The sequence below is a fragment of the Phalacrocorax carbo genome, chromosome 12, assembly GCF_963921805.1.
Source record: "Phalacrocorax carbo chromosome 12, bPhaCar2.1, whole genome shotgun sequence".
Taxonomy (NCBI): Eukaryota; Metazoa; Chordata; class Aves; order Suliformes; family Phalacrocoracidae; genus Phalacrocorax; species Phalacrocorax carbo.
The window spans coordinates 9,098,559-9,115,701 of NC_087524.1; the positions used below are offsets into that span (position 1 = coordinate 9,098,559).

The 17,143-nt window shown below is 41.9% G+C and overlaps 1 protein-coding gene across 7 annotated transcripts in view; it reads right to left on the minus strand.

Annotated features, from left to right (window-relative positions):
• PCGF6 (polycomb group ring finger 6) overlaps positions 1 to 17,143 on the minus strand; it is a 44,430-nt gene that overhangs the window by 8,067 nt on the left and 19,220 nt on the right. For 4 of the 7 annotated variants that reach the window (XM_064464079.1, XM_064464080.1, XM_064464077.1 and 1 more), the window contains exon 9: positions 16,760 to 16,846. In XM_064464079.1, the coding sequence (XP_064320149.1) occupies positions 16,760 to 16,846 (87 nt within the window). Of the gene's footprint in view, positions 1 to 6,316; positions 7,117 to 7,470; positions 7,576 to 8,361; positions 10,038 to 16,759; positions 16,847 to 17,143 lie in introns of those variants that run through there. The other 3 variants (XR_010374986.1, XM_064464078.1, XR_010374987.1) reach the window with 3 other exon arrangements.

A 17,143-nucleotide genomic window follows, 5' to 3' on the forward strand; every position in this document is an offset into this window, starting at 1 on the left:
ATCAATAGGCAATTCGGAGCAAAGTCTCTTCCAGCACCTTTGGCTGGATCCGTCCAGCTCTCTTCTTGCCAGCTCTTAGCACAGAGACCTCCTCAAGAAGAGCTGCTTCCCTGAGTGACCCATGCAGAGCCCTAACACCAGCAGCCAAACAGATGCATCTGAATGATCAGATGTGCCCCACATCAGTGGGGCCTGACACTTTAAAGCAAAGTTTATACCAAAACAGCACGAGCGATTTAAGTTCATTCATGCAAGTGTTCGTGGGCATATGGGTGTAAGGATCACTTGGCAAATGCAGCGTAACAAGCAAACAGGGCGCTGCATCAGGTCGGGTGAACCGAGGGAACGCTCATCGACCTTGTTTTGTCCCAGCAGATCCCAGCTGAGCCAGCAGGGCTGCAGAGCTGGGTTCTGCAATTACGGGGATGAGCAGGATGCACTCCTACAGAAGGGCAGTACAGCCTGTGCAGGTGTCTTCATCCAAAACCCTGCAATTCACCCAGCTAAAATAAAGAACCTGCAACTCTGTGATAAATGATTATATCCTTGCTAATGCAGAATGTACCACCAAGGACACTGCTGCCCAGAACCCACCACCCTGCTGGAGCTCGGCTGTGTCCACCGTAACACAAAGAAGGAGTAGTGCTCATGCTAGACAGAGACAGACATGCTTAGATGGAAGGGAAATACCCAGAAAATTTCAGGGTGCAGTTCCAGAGCCCCAGGCACACATCCACTTGCTGCTAGTAGATGGGAGCAATGCCCTTGGGTGCCATAAGCATCAGCTCTGAAACAACAGAGGCACCAGAGTCCGTTCCTATCACAGCAGGGCCAGCTCAGCTACTTTGCCTTTGAGCAGGGAGGCAGCTGCTGGCTGCCTCCATCCCAGAGAGCACAGGAGACACAGGCTCCTGGCTTCCATACACCCAGAGCAGCCTTGTGAACACACTGACACACACGCGGTCGTTCTGCGGGATGGCGTACCTGCCCAGACCTGAGCGTGGTCTGTAAGAACGAGCTGTTTAGAGACCTCAATCAGAAAAGCTGAGGTCAGACTGAAAATTGCACTTTGCACTGAGGCTTAGAACATCAGTAAGTTTAAGCACATTTTCAATGGAAATTCAAAAAAACCCAAACCTCAGACACAAGACCTCCTCATTAGCAAATTCCTAGTCTAGCAAAGAGACCTGAGAGTTGTATGAGTAAGAATGGCTGGCAATGCTTGAAGCAACCCAAAATATTCTCAGACTAGATTCTTAAGGAAGCAAGGATTATGGGATCATACTGGGACTGCATGTCCCCTTTACCTCCCAGGCCCTTCTCCAATCTTTTTTTTTTTAATGTGCTTGCTATTTTAACTTCAGCCCCATTTGAGACAGCTGAAGGTCTCAGAGATATCCAATTCCTCCAAGTTTCGTGCAAGCAGGTATAGGTGAAATACATTAGTTGATTAAAAAGTTAAGCTTCCCTTACTAGACACCAGAAAACCCATTCAGAGGGCAAAACTTATGAATGCCTCAACACAAAGGCAAGCTTCATTGTGGGCTCATTTGCAACCAACAGGCAAAGTTGTGAAAGCAAAAAAACCCGCCAAAAACCAGGAAACAGGCATCACTTTTTTTTTTAACTGTTCACCCCCAATTTTTTTCTTAAACCCAAGATTTTTCTGTTCCTTTTGGTTTAACTTCTCCAAAGATAACTAAATCAATCCACTTGCAGCTGGAGCAACCTGCAACACAACAAATTCAGCCCAGACATTTACCATTTGGCGAAATTTTAAACACGTAAAAGTAAAGTCTTCAAAAGAAACACAATTGGCTGCTTTGGTAACAGATAATGTTACCAGTCCTGCTATACCTGCATTCATGAAGGGGATCTCAGCAGTAGCCTGTTAATTGCTTGACTTCAAAAACCCAGCAGTAGCATGGGGTTTTCCATTCACAGCACTTCACAGAAATTATTGCACTAGATGGACAGAGCTGAGAAGCGATGAAATCTGTTCAAGACCATAGTGCAAGTCAGGGACAGAGCCGAAAAGAGAATGCAGGTGCCCTTGCATTCAGCCTACCTGCTTGCACAGAGGAAGGCCAACACCATTCCTGCTCTGTATGTTGTGGCACATAAATAATTTGCTATTTTATTGCCACTAATTGGTGAAATATTTTCCCATGTCCCGTGAAGAAGAAAAAGGAGACTGCAAGTTCTTGTGAAGGGTGTTGGGCTTCTCACCCGGGGAGTTCCTACCTTTCAGTGCCAGGTATATGCAAGAAAGGACACAATGGTTCATCATTTAATAACTGCTTCTGCCACCATAAGCTACAGAAAGGCATGCTGCAAGCAGTGTGCCCTGAGCACATCGTGGTGTCTTGGAAGGACTGGCTGCCTCCCAGCACCGCATGAAAAGGGCTTCAGGAACACACTATTTTTCTCAGTCTTTGCTGAGTCCCCACCATCCACTTTTCTACTGTTAACATTTCCCTTGGGAGAAAACAGACATTTTAGGATTTCATTTCCAAATAGACTATTTTACCAAGCAATTAGAAAATACAAGCACTCTCTTCCACTTTGGGAAATATTTCTTTTTCAGATAACTGCTGCTTTGAAACCAATATATTGTTATACTAAATCAAAACCCAGTAAAGATGGTGATACAGCTTCAGCAAGAATTTTGCAGCTGCAGGGCAGCCAATCAATATTGCGTTTTACCTCAGATGGGATTACCATTTCTCTCTCAAAAACAATAAAATTTGACCTGTTCAGTGATTAAACCTGTACCTATGGCAACTTTCTGAAACCTCAGCAAATGTAAATACCTATTGGCTCATTCAGCAAGGGCATCTTAAAAGATGATATGGGCCAAAACTGCGGGAAATCTAAACGTGGCAAAGCTGGAGGCAATGCTCAGTGAGTGAGGAGCACAGCGATGGCGATGGTAAGTCCCACGGTGGAGCGAGCATGCGGTGAACAGGAAAGGGGGGTTCCCAGAGCCCAGGAAACAAGCAGAGGTGTGGGGAGACCCCGGGGAGAGCCAGCAGATCTCATCAGTGGGGCTGACATGGTGGGGGCATTGCCAGGAGCAACCGCAGGAAATTCAAACGGACCTGGGGAGCGCAAGTGAGCACGGCATGGCACAGCAGCTGGCGCAGGCAGGATGAGCAGACATAGCCCTGCTGCTTCAAACAGAGGCTGCGACCCACTTGCAAGGAGCAGAGAACAGCAGGAGCCGTAGTATCCACCCAGCAAAAAAAGCTGTGCCCTCAGCATCCCTTGTGCCCTCTCCAGCTGCAAGAATCACTGCAGCCACCCAAACAGACCTTGCAAGGGAATATGCAGCCATCCAGGTCCCGGGCTGCAGGGCGTGCCTGATTTTCAGGTCAGCATCTGATGGCAGCAGTGAGCTCACCTGTGGGAGACGTGCCCAAGTAAAGGAGCTGCTCAGCATGGTGGCAGAGCTTTAGGAAGAGGCACGCAGGCTGAGGAGTATCAGGGAGCCAGACAAGGAGATGGACTGGTGGAACGGTACTCTACCATCCCCGAGACAGACGCACCAGCCAACTGTGGCACGAGAGACAAAGGACCCCCCTCCCCCTCCCCACCAGGCAGAAGGAGAAGACCCAGGAGATGGGGGAGAATGGAAGCAGGACCCTGTTTAGGGAGGCAGGCAAATCCACTCTCAGCCTGCCTCACCATCCCAGGTGCCCGTACACAACAGGTATGAGGCCCTGGAACTGGATGGACAGATAACCCATAATGTGGATGAAAGTCCTTCTGGGATGGAGTGGGCATCTAGGCAGCCTAGCCCCTGCATCACAACCACTCATGTTAAGAAAAAAAGAAGGGTAGTTGTCATAGGTGACTCCCTTCTGAGGGGAAGGAAGGGTCTGATATGCTGACCAGACCCAACCCACTGGGAAGTCTGCTGCCTCCCTGGAGCTGGGGTAAGAGATGCCCCCAGGAAACTCCCTAGTCTGGCAAGGTCCTCAGACTATTACCCACTATTGGTTCTTCATGTCAGCAGAGAAGAGGTACCAAAGAGAAGTCCAAGTGCTAACAAAAGGGATTTCAGAGCCTGTGGGGGTGGGGGTTGGTTGAAGGATCAGGTGCTCAGGTAGTATTTTCTTATATCCTTTCAGTAGCAGGGAAGAATACTGAATGGAACAGGCAGACCCAGCTGACCAATGCATGGCTCCAAGGCTGGTGTGATAGGCAGAACTTGAGGTTTTTCATTCATGGGATAGTCTATTCATCAGCAGCTCTGCTGACATCTGATGGGATGCACCTTTCTCAGAAGGGGAAAAGGGATTTTGCTCAGGAGCTAGTAGGGCTGATCGACCTTTAAGCTGGATTGGAAGGGGGAAAGGGACAATACCAGGCTAGTCAGTGATGAGCTGCACGCTAGTGAGATTCTTCAGACTGCTCCACATGGTGATTGGCACAAGGAACCGCACTTGAAGTGTTTCTGCACAAACGTGTGCAGCATGAGGAACAAAGAGGAGCTGGAAGCCTTGGCCCAGTCCCAGAGATATGTCGTTACTGGCATAAATGAAACCTGGTGGGATAAGTCCTGTGGCTGGTGTGCCATAATGGATGGTTACAGGCTCTTCAGGAGGTACAGGCAGGTCAGGCAAGACAGGGGCGTGGCATTGTATGCAGCGGAGGAGCTGGAATGCACAGAGCTTGCAGTTGGCGATGGCACAGTTGAGAACCTCTGTGTAAGGATTAAGGGACAGACAAAGCAGATGGTGTCATGGGAGTCTACTACAGGCCACCCAGCCAGGATGATGACACTGATGAGAGTTATTCTTTAAGGAACAAAAGGGATGCCTCCAAGTCATCTGCCCTTGTCCTTGTGGGGGACTTAAACTTGCCAGATGTCTACAGGGAATACCACACAGCTGGTACAAACACATCCAGAAGATTCCTAAACTATCTGGAGGATAACTCCTTGGTACAGGTACTAAGGGAACCGACCAGGAAGGGTGTCTTCCTTGATTTGTTGCTTATTAACAGAGAGGGTCTTGTGGGTCAAGTGGCAATTGGTGGCGCTCTCGGCCACAAGAACCATGAAGCAGTCAGCTTCAAAATCTATGGTAACAGGAAGAAAACTGCCAGCAAGACCTCAACTCTGGACATGAGGAGAACAGACTTCAGGTTGCTCTGAGAACTACTTGGTAAGGTCCCCTGGGGAAAAACTTTTGAAGGTCCTGGGGTCCATCAGTGCTGGTCGCTTTAAGTACCAACTCCTAAGAGCACAGGAGCAGGCAATTCCAAAATGTAGGAAGCCAAGCAGGCGAGGCAGAAGGCCAGCTTGGCTTAGCAGAGATTTTCTTCTAGAAATAAGGCAAAAAAAGAAAGTATATGGCCAGTGGAAGCAAGTTTAGGCAACATGGGAGGACTACAGGGATGCTGTTTGCCACTGCATGGAGGCAATTTGTGCAGCCAAAGACCCCACTGGAGTCAAAGCTGACCAGTACTATGAGGGACAATAAGAAGGGCTTTTAAAAATATGTTAATGGCAAAAGGCAGACCAGAAATAACATTGGTCCATTACTTGATAAGCATGGTCACCTCACAAACAAACAAGGCAGAGACGTTCAATGCTTTCTTTGCCTCAGTCTTCAACACTGATGATGGGCTCAGGGGCCCCCAGTGCCCTGGGCTAGAGAACCAAGACTGTGGGAATGATAAACTCTTAATAAACGCTGAACTTGTACAGGACTTGCTGCTCCAGCTAGATCCCTATAAGTCAATGGGGCCTAATGAGATTCATCCAAGGGTAAAGAGCTGGCTGATGTCACAGTGAGACCTCTCTCATTTTTCAGTGCCCTTGGGAAACTGGAGAGGTCCCAGTTGACTGGAAGCTGGCAAACATTGTCCCAATCTTCAAGGGCAACAGGACGACCCTGGTAACTACAGGCCTGTCAGTCTCAATGTCACATACCTTGCTGCTTCCTTTTGTGCTGAACTACTTAGGGTTACAGAAAAAAAGGAGATAGAGAAAATGAATAAGCAAAAGTGATGAGAATGGATGATTTGCAACATTCTGTCTATCTCTCAGCAAGTACCTATCACATAAGAACAAGTACATTTTAAAATACCTAAACATCCAGGCTGGCACCTGGTGCACTCCATTGAGCATGCAGCAAATTAGAAGATTCATGTGGACAACTTGACCACCTCCCTTTAAAAGAAAGAGATATAAACATAACTCCTATGCCTCTGTTAATAGGCTCTCTCTCAACTGCTGGAGTGGATCCTCCTGTGCCCCCATTTGTATGGAGGACAAATTTCACGATAATGATACTCCACACTGGAGAGAAGTGAATACAGAAATAGCAGGATGTAGTTTTTATTTATTAGTGACTATTAACATGCATGAACATAAATCATTGCATATAAGTGCCTGGTGATTCCTCCCCCCCCCCCCAAAAAAAAAAAAAATTCAGACTAGTATTAGACACACTTGAATGGTTTTTCAGTAAAACTCAGTGGTTGTTTCACATCTATTGAAGTAAGTGTTAAGGGTTCTCCTCACTCGTGTGTGCCACAGTCTGGTGGCAACGCAGATCAAGGCTGGATGCAATAGCGGTGTTCAGAACATAAATGACAGTTATACAGGTCAGTGCAGCACCCCTCCATTTAAAGAGAGCTCAGCTGCACATTTCACTAGTCTCTTGAACCTTATCTTCTTATTACACTAAATCTGTATTAAACACAAAGGAAACAGGCAGAACATAACCAACATGACTCAATGCTCATGGCTGGACTGTAGCTTGATTCTGCATTTATATGAACTCTTGACACTAGACTTCACTGTCTCCTCTTGCTGGGAACAGGCAGCCCTGTCAAGCAGCTCAGAATTATGCTGCAGTACAAGTAGTATTTAGTTAGGATCTGCATTAGCCATGACATTGCTAAGTAGGAAACCAGAAAATGAAATCAGAATTATTTCGCCAAGTGAGAAAAGAATAGTAGTGCCTGTAAAATAATGAGTCAAAGCACACCTTCCTTCACTTCCAGAGAACAAAGCTGGCTCATCTCCCACGAGGACATAGATGCCATCCTGTAGACGGCCTGTTGTTACTGAAGCTCTTCTGTCATGAGGACCAGATGTGACTGGAGGAAAGCAAAGGTTAAAAGGAGACCAAAAGAAATAAAACAGCAGCAGCAGAGTTGAAAGAAGATTGGCACATTTTAAAGCAAGCAGACTTTATCTTTATGCAGGAAACTGATCAGCCTTGGCAATAGCCAAGGGTCACCCTGGCTGCAAGCTGACCTGCCAAGCAGAGCCCCAGGGGGTACTGCAGGAGCTGGAGAGCAGAAAAAGCATCATTGCCTTCAGGGTATGCTTTAAGGTGAAAGCAAGCAGGATGTACAGCCAGGAAAAATTAACAATATGCTTACTGAAGGCAGGTGAGGAAGAAATAGAAGCGGACAAATGGGAAATCAGAGGTCACTAAGCATTCTTACCAAAATATCACAGGCAACATGTCTTCAATCCTCCTCATTAAGCCACCGAAAGAATGAAGTAGGAAGTCTTGGCCTTCTGCATTTTTAGCTGGCATGTGATTTACCCTACAGAAAACCTCTCTTTAAAGATATTGCAGAAGCCTTTTTAAAAAAAACCAAAACCAAACCCAGAAACTGACACTGACATCAAAGTCAGTGGCAGCAGAGTCATCAGTACCCTAAAATGATATTAATTTAAATTAGCTATCAGCTTCTACATAGCTGTAAAACTTTGCAGATAAGCCCTTCTGTAGACATGAAGTTCAAGCTTGGATTACTGGAGAATTTTCAATGTAAAATGTGACTATACTGCTAACTTGTTAAAAGCATAGAGCTATACATAGAAAACAGAACCATAAGCGATAATGAAACAGGAAGCACAGGATAAAGTATATGAGCCAGGTGCCTTGTATAAAGCCAGGATAATCAGAGTGGCAGAGGAAGATCCGGATCACAGGGGACTTGATAACACCACCTACAAACATGAATGAAAATAATCCAGAGGTGGCTTTGACAAAAAGATGTATGTAATGAGGAAAAAGAGGTTCTGTATCTGCACAGGATTATTTCTTCTGTATCTGTGTTGAAAAATCAACTTGGCATCTTTACCGAGGCATTTCTCACTGAAATCCTCATTAAAATGAGAGTCCCAGAAATTCCATGTTACTCCAGCTAACAATACTGCAGTTAGCTCCAGTGGAGATTCTGGTATTAAAGTACCCTTCACCATTCAACCTCCTAATTGAAATTTGTCACTCTAACAACCCCAGAGCACATCCAGCAGTTTCAGTGTCAACTGCTATAAATTTGAGGCTGACACAGGGATCGTGGCATGGAAATATGCGAGCTCAATTTTAAATTGACTAAAATAAACTTTATTTTACTGTTACAATATATAATCTCTTATCAACACAACTCACAAAGTGTTTACAAAATAATCTCATTTTCCTCTGCATTTTAAACACTACTTCTACACAAACTTTAAAGGTAAAATAGGAATTTGTAGCTAGAAATGTTTTGTGTGGTTTTTTGTCGTTGTGTTTTGTTTTTTGTGTTTTTTTTTTAGAAGCATCACAATAATTACTTCAGACTTTTTTTTCCTTATGGTGTCATCTTCACAGACAAAACCAAATGTTTATTGTAGAGATCTGAGGAAGGACTCATGAAAGCTTTCCTTAAACAAAGGATGCCAGTTCCCTCAGAAAGGGCATTTGGGCTAACTTAGGTGCTCGCAAGGCCTTACAAAGGAGTCTCTTCCCCCTCCTTACACTGACTGGAGTGAAGGAAAGGAGCCTGGTGCATAATAGCACCTATCATGAATCTCCACACTGATGAACTGGTGTGCAGCAAGACCATAACACAGAAAGCTCTGGTCCTTAATGCTGCGCATGAAACCATGGAAATCTTAAACTGAACAGAATTTGAAGTATTACAGATGTCACAAAACCTAGTATTTTAATATGTTAAAGCTACCTAATGTCCTCTGTGAATCTGGTAGTAGCAGGCAAGTATTACATTACTCAAGCCTGGTCTCCACTACAATGCACTAATATACAGTAGAAAGAGTGGAGAAAGCTACCATTTTCACTGCTGCTAGAAAGATAAGTGCCAAAGTGAAAGGATTTATGCGTTTATGCTCCTGCCAGTCAAGTCAGTTGACAGATTTTACATGACAGCAGAATCAGGCTGACAGTGATTATTTTACATACAGCAAGCAGGTAGAAAGAGGTGCTACCTTTTTTTTTTCCCCCCATGCATAGTTTAACCAGCTTACAGCCAGCTCACCTCCATTAAGACTAGAGAGGCATGATCTACCATTTGGTATAAGCCAAACTACCAGCAAATATTTCCAGTGCAAACAAAATTGTTTTTCTTCAGGAAAAACAACTAAATTTAATGCTACTTCTGAAAAAAATTCCAATGCTTATGATGTGTCATTTTCTACCCATTTTGGTCTGCATTCCTAAAGTTCCCTTCCTCTCCACAAATCACCTCCGAAGACAGATGATCACAGCACACTTCTTTGTTTTTTAGACAAATGACTGTCTCCTCCTCAGAATAAGTTACACTGCCCACTGAAGATCATCCCTGAGAGCACTGTTCCAGCTAGACACTTAGAAAGCAAGGAATATCTCACAGCTAAGAGGGAAAAAAGGCTGTTCACCTCATGAGATCTTGTGGTTTTAGAAAGTAAAAAAATGCAGCTACTCTGAGTGTTTAAATTCCCTGAGCTGAGTGAAATTTGAAGACAGTAATTTGTAACACAAAGCATAGCAACATCTACAGCTGTACTTACAGAAGTAATTTTTTACAGTGGTAAAGTCAGTCGTTAAGTTACAAGCATACAGCAGTTAGCGATGGTTCCTTTTACTTGCTTCCTGTCACAGGAAATACGATGGCCTTTGGTGAAAAACAGCAGTGAAGAAGCTTGATGACTTGGATTCTTTTGCCTTCTGATATTCTAGCAATCTTTAAGTTACAGTTAGTGGAGATACTACCAAGCCATAGTGCAGTACAAGTAAACCGTCCTAGAGAGAAGAGAAAGAAACTGCATCATCATACCGCTTCACCTTCTCTATGAGGCATTTCTGTCACTGCCTGGTATGACAGTCACTGCCTGTCAGAACCTCAGCTTCAATCTCACTCACCATTTTACACCATGTCACTTCTGTATGGTGAATACAAGTTTTGAAATATCAAGGCAAATCATTATATTCCCCTCTCCTCTTTGAGATGGAAAAGGGTGTTAAAAAAGGTAAAATCTGGTACTTTGCTTTTATTTTCATGTATTTTAAGTTATAATGGAGTTATCTTCATACAATAGGCTCTCATTTACAACTCATGCTGTTTTCCACATGATACTGTGGTGCAGAAAAAAACAGTTATCAGTTAAGTAGTTCTAGAAGGTGCTGCCAAAAGCTGTACTGGAAGAGCCCAGACTACTACTACACATTTATTAAGTAAGAATACAAGGAATAATAATAATAAAAAAAAAATCTATTAAGTGATGTTTCTCCTCTTCTGAGACTGTTCCACATTAAAAAAAAAAACCTTTCACCTGTGAAACAGGACCTTCTTGACTCATCAGTCTTACTTGATGTCACTTAATTCACACACAGCTGGTGGAAGGTCTAGCACTTAGTCTGCTTCCACCATTGATCCACTGGGAATCTGACTTGTTTCATTAGACCTAGTTATACAGACAGGCTTTAATAAAAGTTTTCTTTTGAAGAAAAAACTGCATTAATCACAACTGACATGTCAGAACTTCTACCGTATTTTGCTTCTGATGTTTTTGTCTGTTAACATACAGGACCTAAGACAACATACATTTCAGAGAAGTTACACGGTTCTGTGTGAGGGGGTATACCAGCACATTAAAAATCTTTAATGAAAAAGTTAATTACCACAAAAATAGTGAAAAGACTGTCGCCATTTTACAGGTTCTGCATTAAAATACAGTAACAGTAGAAAGTACTATATTAGTCTAAACAGAGTGTTTTGGAAGAATATATGGGTTTTTTAAACAATAATTTGTTATCTATGTAAAAATGCTTTGGACTGGTTGGTGTAGCCTCAACTATTCATGAAAAAAATCTGAGCCATTTTGCATTAGAGGAAATTTAGGATTAAGAAATTCATCTCAAAAAGAGTCAAGAGGACAGAATGGGCTTTTCCATGCCTCCATGATACGCTCTTTTTCTTCCCTTGGGAGTTCTTTTCAGACAGTGCCTATCAACACCTCTTATGTTTTGTCTGGAAGATGACCTCGTATAGAAAAATAGCCTCATTTTGCCTCTAGTGCCACAAAGCTCTTTCAGCAGAAAACCATCCTAACTGCTGCTGTGTGTAATTATTTTACTAGTTCTTCTACCGTTATTTTCTTTGTCTGGCAGCTAAACAGTGACACTAGAAAGAAAGCTGAGGAAAAAAAAAGTGCAGTATGTTATTTTCAAGGGAAAAGAAAAATGGAAGAGCTATTGGAGTTTTCAAATGTGATGGTGAAAGAAAACAGATTCATAACAAAGGAGAACAGATCTGCAACAGCAATACTTTAATCAGTTTAGCCAACACACTCATTTAGTAACACCTGAAACACTGCTTCTGGCTTTTCTCAGGAAGTTCCTGAGCCCAAAGTCAAAGTAGCTTTGTATCAAGTGTCTTCTGATGACTTTTCTTTTAACTTAGCCTGTCGCTTTTGAGTCTACAAACTTCTGGCATCCACAAGTCAAATCTAAGGGAAATCAAACCCAAATGCTTTGCATCACTGGACGTGATGATGTCAGTCATAAGATCAATACTGAAGATCCAAAAAACGGGATTAAAGTGCAGGCAATGAGAAAAGTGGATTAAAGTATTCTTTTACAAGAACTTTCAAAACCAACCAGAAGGGTTATGTTGGAAAAAAAGGACAGCACATTAAAATAGCTACTAAAGAGACAATGTTCAGGCTACAGCAAATAAACATGCTCCCTAACTCTACAGCTAGTGGTGATACAAACAGCTTGAGAACAGCAAATGTGCTCTGTGCATCTCATGCAGCTCCATTTTCGTTTAAAGGATGCTTACAACGACAAATGAGGGCCAACCTTAACTCCAATGAACAGGAATAAAAACCCCTAGTTTATTCTTGTGGTATTAGTGACAGCTCACTATCTTTCCTCCATCTTCTTACCCTGTTAATAACCAGAAATCCATTGCTAAATCATAGAAGGATACAGGGGGAGACAGTTTAAGAGTTAAAAAGAACTTTACTCAGTGCCTAGCATAATGTGGGATGACTGTGTTGCAGTATGAAGATAGGATCTTGACCATCCTCCCCTCTTGTGAGGTAGAACAGGTACTATGAATTTACTTATGAACCTCTTGGCACACACTATGTTGCTATACCTTCACAAATATATACTTACTCCTTGTGCCTGTCAGCTACTTTAATAGAGAAAGACACATTCAAACTTACTTTTTTGAGAACTGTAGTCAAAACCAGTTTTTCCTCTACTGCAGAGTTTCTTAAAGGAAATAAATATTTATACAAGAAAATGCTACAACAGTATTCTTTGATGAATGAGTTTTCAAATGGTATATTTGGCAGTAAAACATTTAATGGAATTATCTACATATGAAATATCCCTATTAAACCAAAGGCCAAACCCACTGCAATTCCTTCTGTACAAAGAGAACCTGAGAATTAACCAAGTACTGACACTGCTTACTCTGTAATTATTAACTTCTTAAGTATTATACATTTCTATATATTTTCAGCTGCTCTCTCCAGATACTGTTCTTAAAAGGAAATCCAAACAGAGAAGGAGCTCTCACTGCTTATTACAAATCTCAAATCAGGCTAACTCAGACATGCCCAAAAGAAAAGCAAAATGAAATATGATCCCTTCTTACTGCAAAACTCTCCAGTGTTGTTTGCCACACATTTGTGAACCTGACCCAAACAAATGGAAAGGACCCCACCTGTTACATCCAACTATAAGCTTTAGAGTGGAACTGACAGACAGAAACATCATAATATATACACCTTTTGATGTTGTAAGAGCAGCAGCAGCAAAAAGCACCTCGCTTTCAAATTCAGTATCCCCACAGCAGAGAGCAGAACACTTCCATAGCAGATGTGTGCTAGAGGGTCACAGTCATTAAATTAGATCACAGATCTTACTGCCCATCTTAGGAGAGACAGCAAAAAAAACAACCAACGGCATTGGGTTACAAAAAGGTGACAGGTACAAAGAGAGCATTACAGTCTGCAAGACCTCTGTGCCAAGGGCCAGGAACATAAAGGAAGCTACTCTTTTTAGCTTTTCCCATGTGTGAGCTCATTATATCCATCAGTGATGCAGAACTCTGAGGAGGCCAGTTTCAGACAAGTGACAATAACTAGCAGCTTGGATCTTGTGCATTTGTGCAGCAGAGGGGAGGAAGGTAATACAGGGAAGAAATTACATTCTCATACAGTTAATAACAAGCTTCCTTCCGAGGCCACTTGATCAAACTCTTGATTACAGGCAGATCTCAATGCTTGGTAACAAAATTGAGCCTCTTAAAAAATTTGTATCAGTGTCTTTGATCTCTCCTTGCAGTAAATTCCACAAGTATTACACGGATTTAAAAATCAGGCAAAGTCGCTTCTTTTTATATAAATTCCGTGCAGCAAGTTTTTTATGTTTTTGCCCTAAACACAGTTAGAAATCATATTTCCAAATAATTAGAAAGATTCAAGCAACCACCCAATTTCAGAAATTATAAAATATCTTGAGATCTACAAGATTTATTCCTTTTTTTTTTTTTAAGCCTTCTATCAACTACTCAGTAACATGTTAGATCATTTACATTCAACCACTAAAATTACTTGCCTATTTATTCCAGTTAAAACAACCCAAACAGGTTATTATGGGGTTGGTATTGGGAATATTTATTTTACCATCAGATCACACTTGATCTTCCCACACTTGCTGGAAACGCACATAGTTATTCAGAACAACTAAAACCCTGCTAGCTTGCACCTATAGGAGGCTTTAATTTACTGAGGCTCTAAGGCATCACTACACATTGTTACTCAGCGGGGAAAAAAAACCCCAACACCCAAAATCTTCACAAAACAATCTTGAGCATTTAAGAACCATTCAGGAGGAGTAAAAGCCCCCCAAAATTTAGGGTGATTACGGCCCAGAAAAATAAATCACACACAGCATATGTAATGCTGCACTGCATTGAAAAAAAACTTCCAGTGTAAATGCTGCCAAAGAATGCACGTTAAAATTAATGCCTTTGGCAAAGAGAAAATTATCTACATTTTTAAAATCACTTTTCTTGGCAAAAAGGATAACAACTTATATGAATGAACTTGCAAGTGAAAAATGCGGTTTAGAAGAGCAGTTATTTTTCTCCTCTGACACTGACTGTATTCATCTAAATAAAAAACCCCAATGTTTATTCCTTTAAATGACTTTGTATTTCAAAGTAGCTACTGAAGCTATTTTCTTAGCATGAAGCATCAACAATGAACCTCAGAAATTGGTAAATGACAACAGCAGTTTTGAAGAGTATTCCAGCATCCTAGTGAGAGTTGTTAGGGGCATTCCAAGCTCCAACACTGGTTTGGAAAGGCTGGAAGGTTATGGTGGCACAAGATGCCCTGAGAGCTTAATGTGAAATCCATCAAATGTTCCTCTGTAGTCTCACTGGGCCAGGACAACGATGCCCCTCATTGAATTTCAGGTCTTGGTGAAACAAAAATCAACCAGTACCATTTTTAGACTTGACCTATTAGTCTTTTTTTTCTGGATAATTATCTAAAAACGTTTTCCAAGGTTTTTTAATCCTAGAAATTAATCCTCTTTATTTCTGCAAAATAATATACTGTGAGACTATAAAACCCCAAAATATCACAATTATTTCAATATCAAAAAAGAAGAAACTGTGTGGTTTATTTGCAGCACTCCTGCTGTAACTATTTGGCATCCTAAGACGTTTTACAAGAAAATGAAGAAAAACTAAGGGCGAACCTCATCTTTCAAATTCGCTGGCAAAAGTGACTATGAAAGCACAAGACTTCACAAAAAGCAAAGATCTTTTTCTATTTGTTTGCCCAAGAGAGCGGGTGTGTGAGAATTCACCACTAGCATACTGGTTTTGTAATAATGAGACTTGAAACATCACTGGAGAGTGTATCCTGAGACAACTGTTCTCTCTGTGGAGCTACTAACTGGTACTGAGCCACTAAACATCAATCAGGCAGACCCAATTCTGACAAGAAATGAAAGACACTAAACTTCAACTGGGCAGATCCATTTCTGACAGGAAATGAAACCGGTGCAGCTTTCCTTAAAGTGCTTCCCCAAGAGCAATTTTCATACATGAAAAGCTTTTGTGCTAAGATGAAGTCTAAAAGCATGTATACATCACTATAACCCTGGACTGAGAAATAAATCATCTCTCTCCTATTTACTGAAGCTTTTAGTAGAGGGCACTTCGATCACTATGTGTTGATTGCTGCATTTACTTGCAATGAACTCATTACATTAGAAGCAAGTTTTTGTTATCAGTGCTGCTTCCTCCTGGTTTCTATCCCCTGGCTCCCCAAGCAGGTTAGGTTACATTTTCATTTTTTCTTCAAGTTATTATATAAACAGCTAAGACATCAAGTATGGCATTTATTCCCTTTGACTGCAGAAACTGAGGTACACACCACAAGCCTCAAGATTTTTCATGTTTGCCAACACCAGCAAGTGCCACACAAGTCTTCCCTGACTATGGGATCCCTCCTAGTTACTCAAATCAGGTACAGGTGATACAATATCCAAGATACTTTGAAATCAGCTTTCCACTACTTGCCCCAACACAGAAGCCCTCTTGTAGCATGAAAGGGCTCACCAGGAAATTTAAATGTAAAAGATTGTGCATGTGTGTGCACAAACAAGTCAAGAGAACTAAATTTGCTATTTTAGCCTTCCTGCCATCTGCTTAGATTGCTTTCCAAATAAAATACCAACCCTATTTCTTCCCACTGTATTAAACATTCACTCTTCAGACTTCCAAGTTTCATTAATATACAGTTTGCCATACATCATGATTTTACACCTAAACCTTCGAATGCACTGGGCAGACTACTTCATCAGTTTTGCTGCATTTCTAAGCTGGTGTGACCTTCCCATTATAAAGACGCTTGAAAAGATTCCCAAGGAAATAAAAATATGCCTTCTTATTTGCAGAGCCAGCAGCACTTAAGACAGTAAATTAGCAAGAAGATATTGTTGGCTATACACTCATGCAGTGACCAGGATTGATATAATATACATCAAGGACATTAATTGCATTCATTATTCTGTATCTTTTGTGCTTTTATGAGCAAGTTTATTCCCCTGACCCGGTCACAAGGCTAGCCTTATTTGGGACACCTCAGTCCTTTGACTTCTTGCAGAGATGCAATTGCCAAGGAGGAAAACAAGGAATGTTAATTGAAAGAAAGGCTGGTATAACTTGTCACTGATAAGATAGCTACTTGTTTCAGAACAGAAAAAAAATCCCACAAAACCCTCATACCCAGAACATCAAACCATCAAGATCACTCTTACCGCATGTATACTTCTCAACCCTATTTATAATACAAGAAACATTTTGCATAAGATGGAGAGATTTCCTAAGTGACTTCTTCAGACAAGTTGGTGCTACCTGATGGCTTAAGACAGACTTCTATTTTAAAATACAAAACCTGGAACAAGGCCCCAGCTGCCACACATACCTGTACTGCACTCTCTCCTATGGCTTGACGAATTTCCCTCAGTGTCTGGTAGTGTTCTAGCAGGTGATCGCCACATATTATGTCTACCTGTGAAAGGAACACAAACGTGGTCAAGCTCAACCTACCCTTGAACTAGCAAAACAGTATCTAAGCCCTTTAAATTTGATTAGAAGAGTTTAACTCTAGCATGTTAGACACTAAAGCCATCTTTACCTTTGTTGTCCAAATGTATTTATAGAATGCACAGCACTATTCCACTGCCTCAATGCCTCCCACCCCACACCCCCATGTGGGGCTCATTTCTGGAACAGAGAGGACAGTTTATTGTTTCACTCCTGGTTTGGTGTGCCTGCTGAAAAAAAGCTGTTTAGTAATAGCCATAAT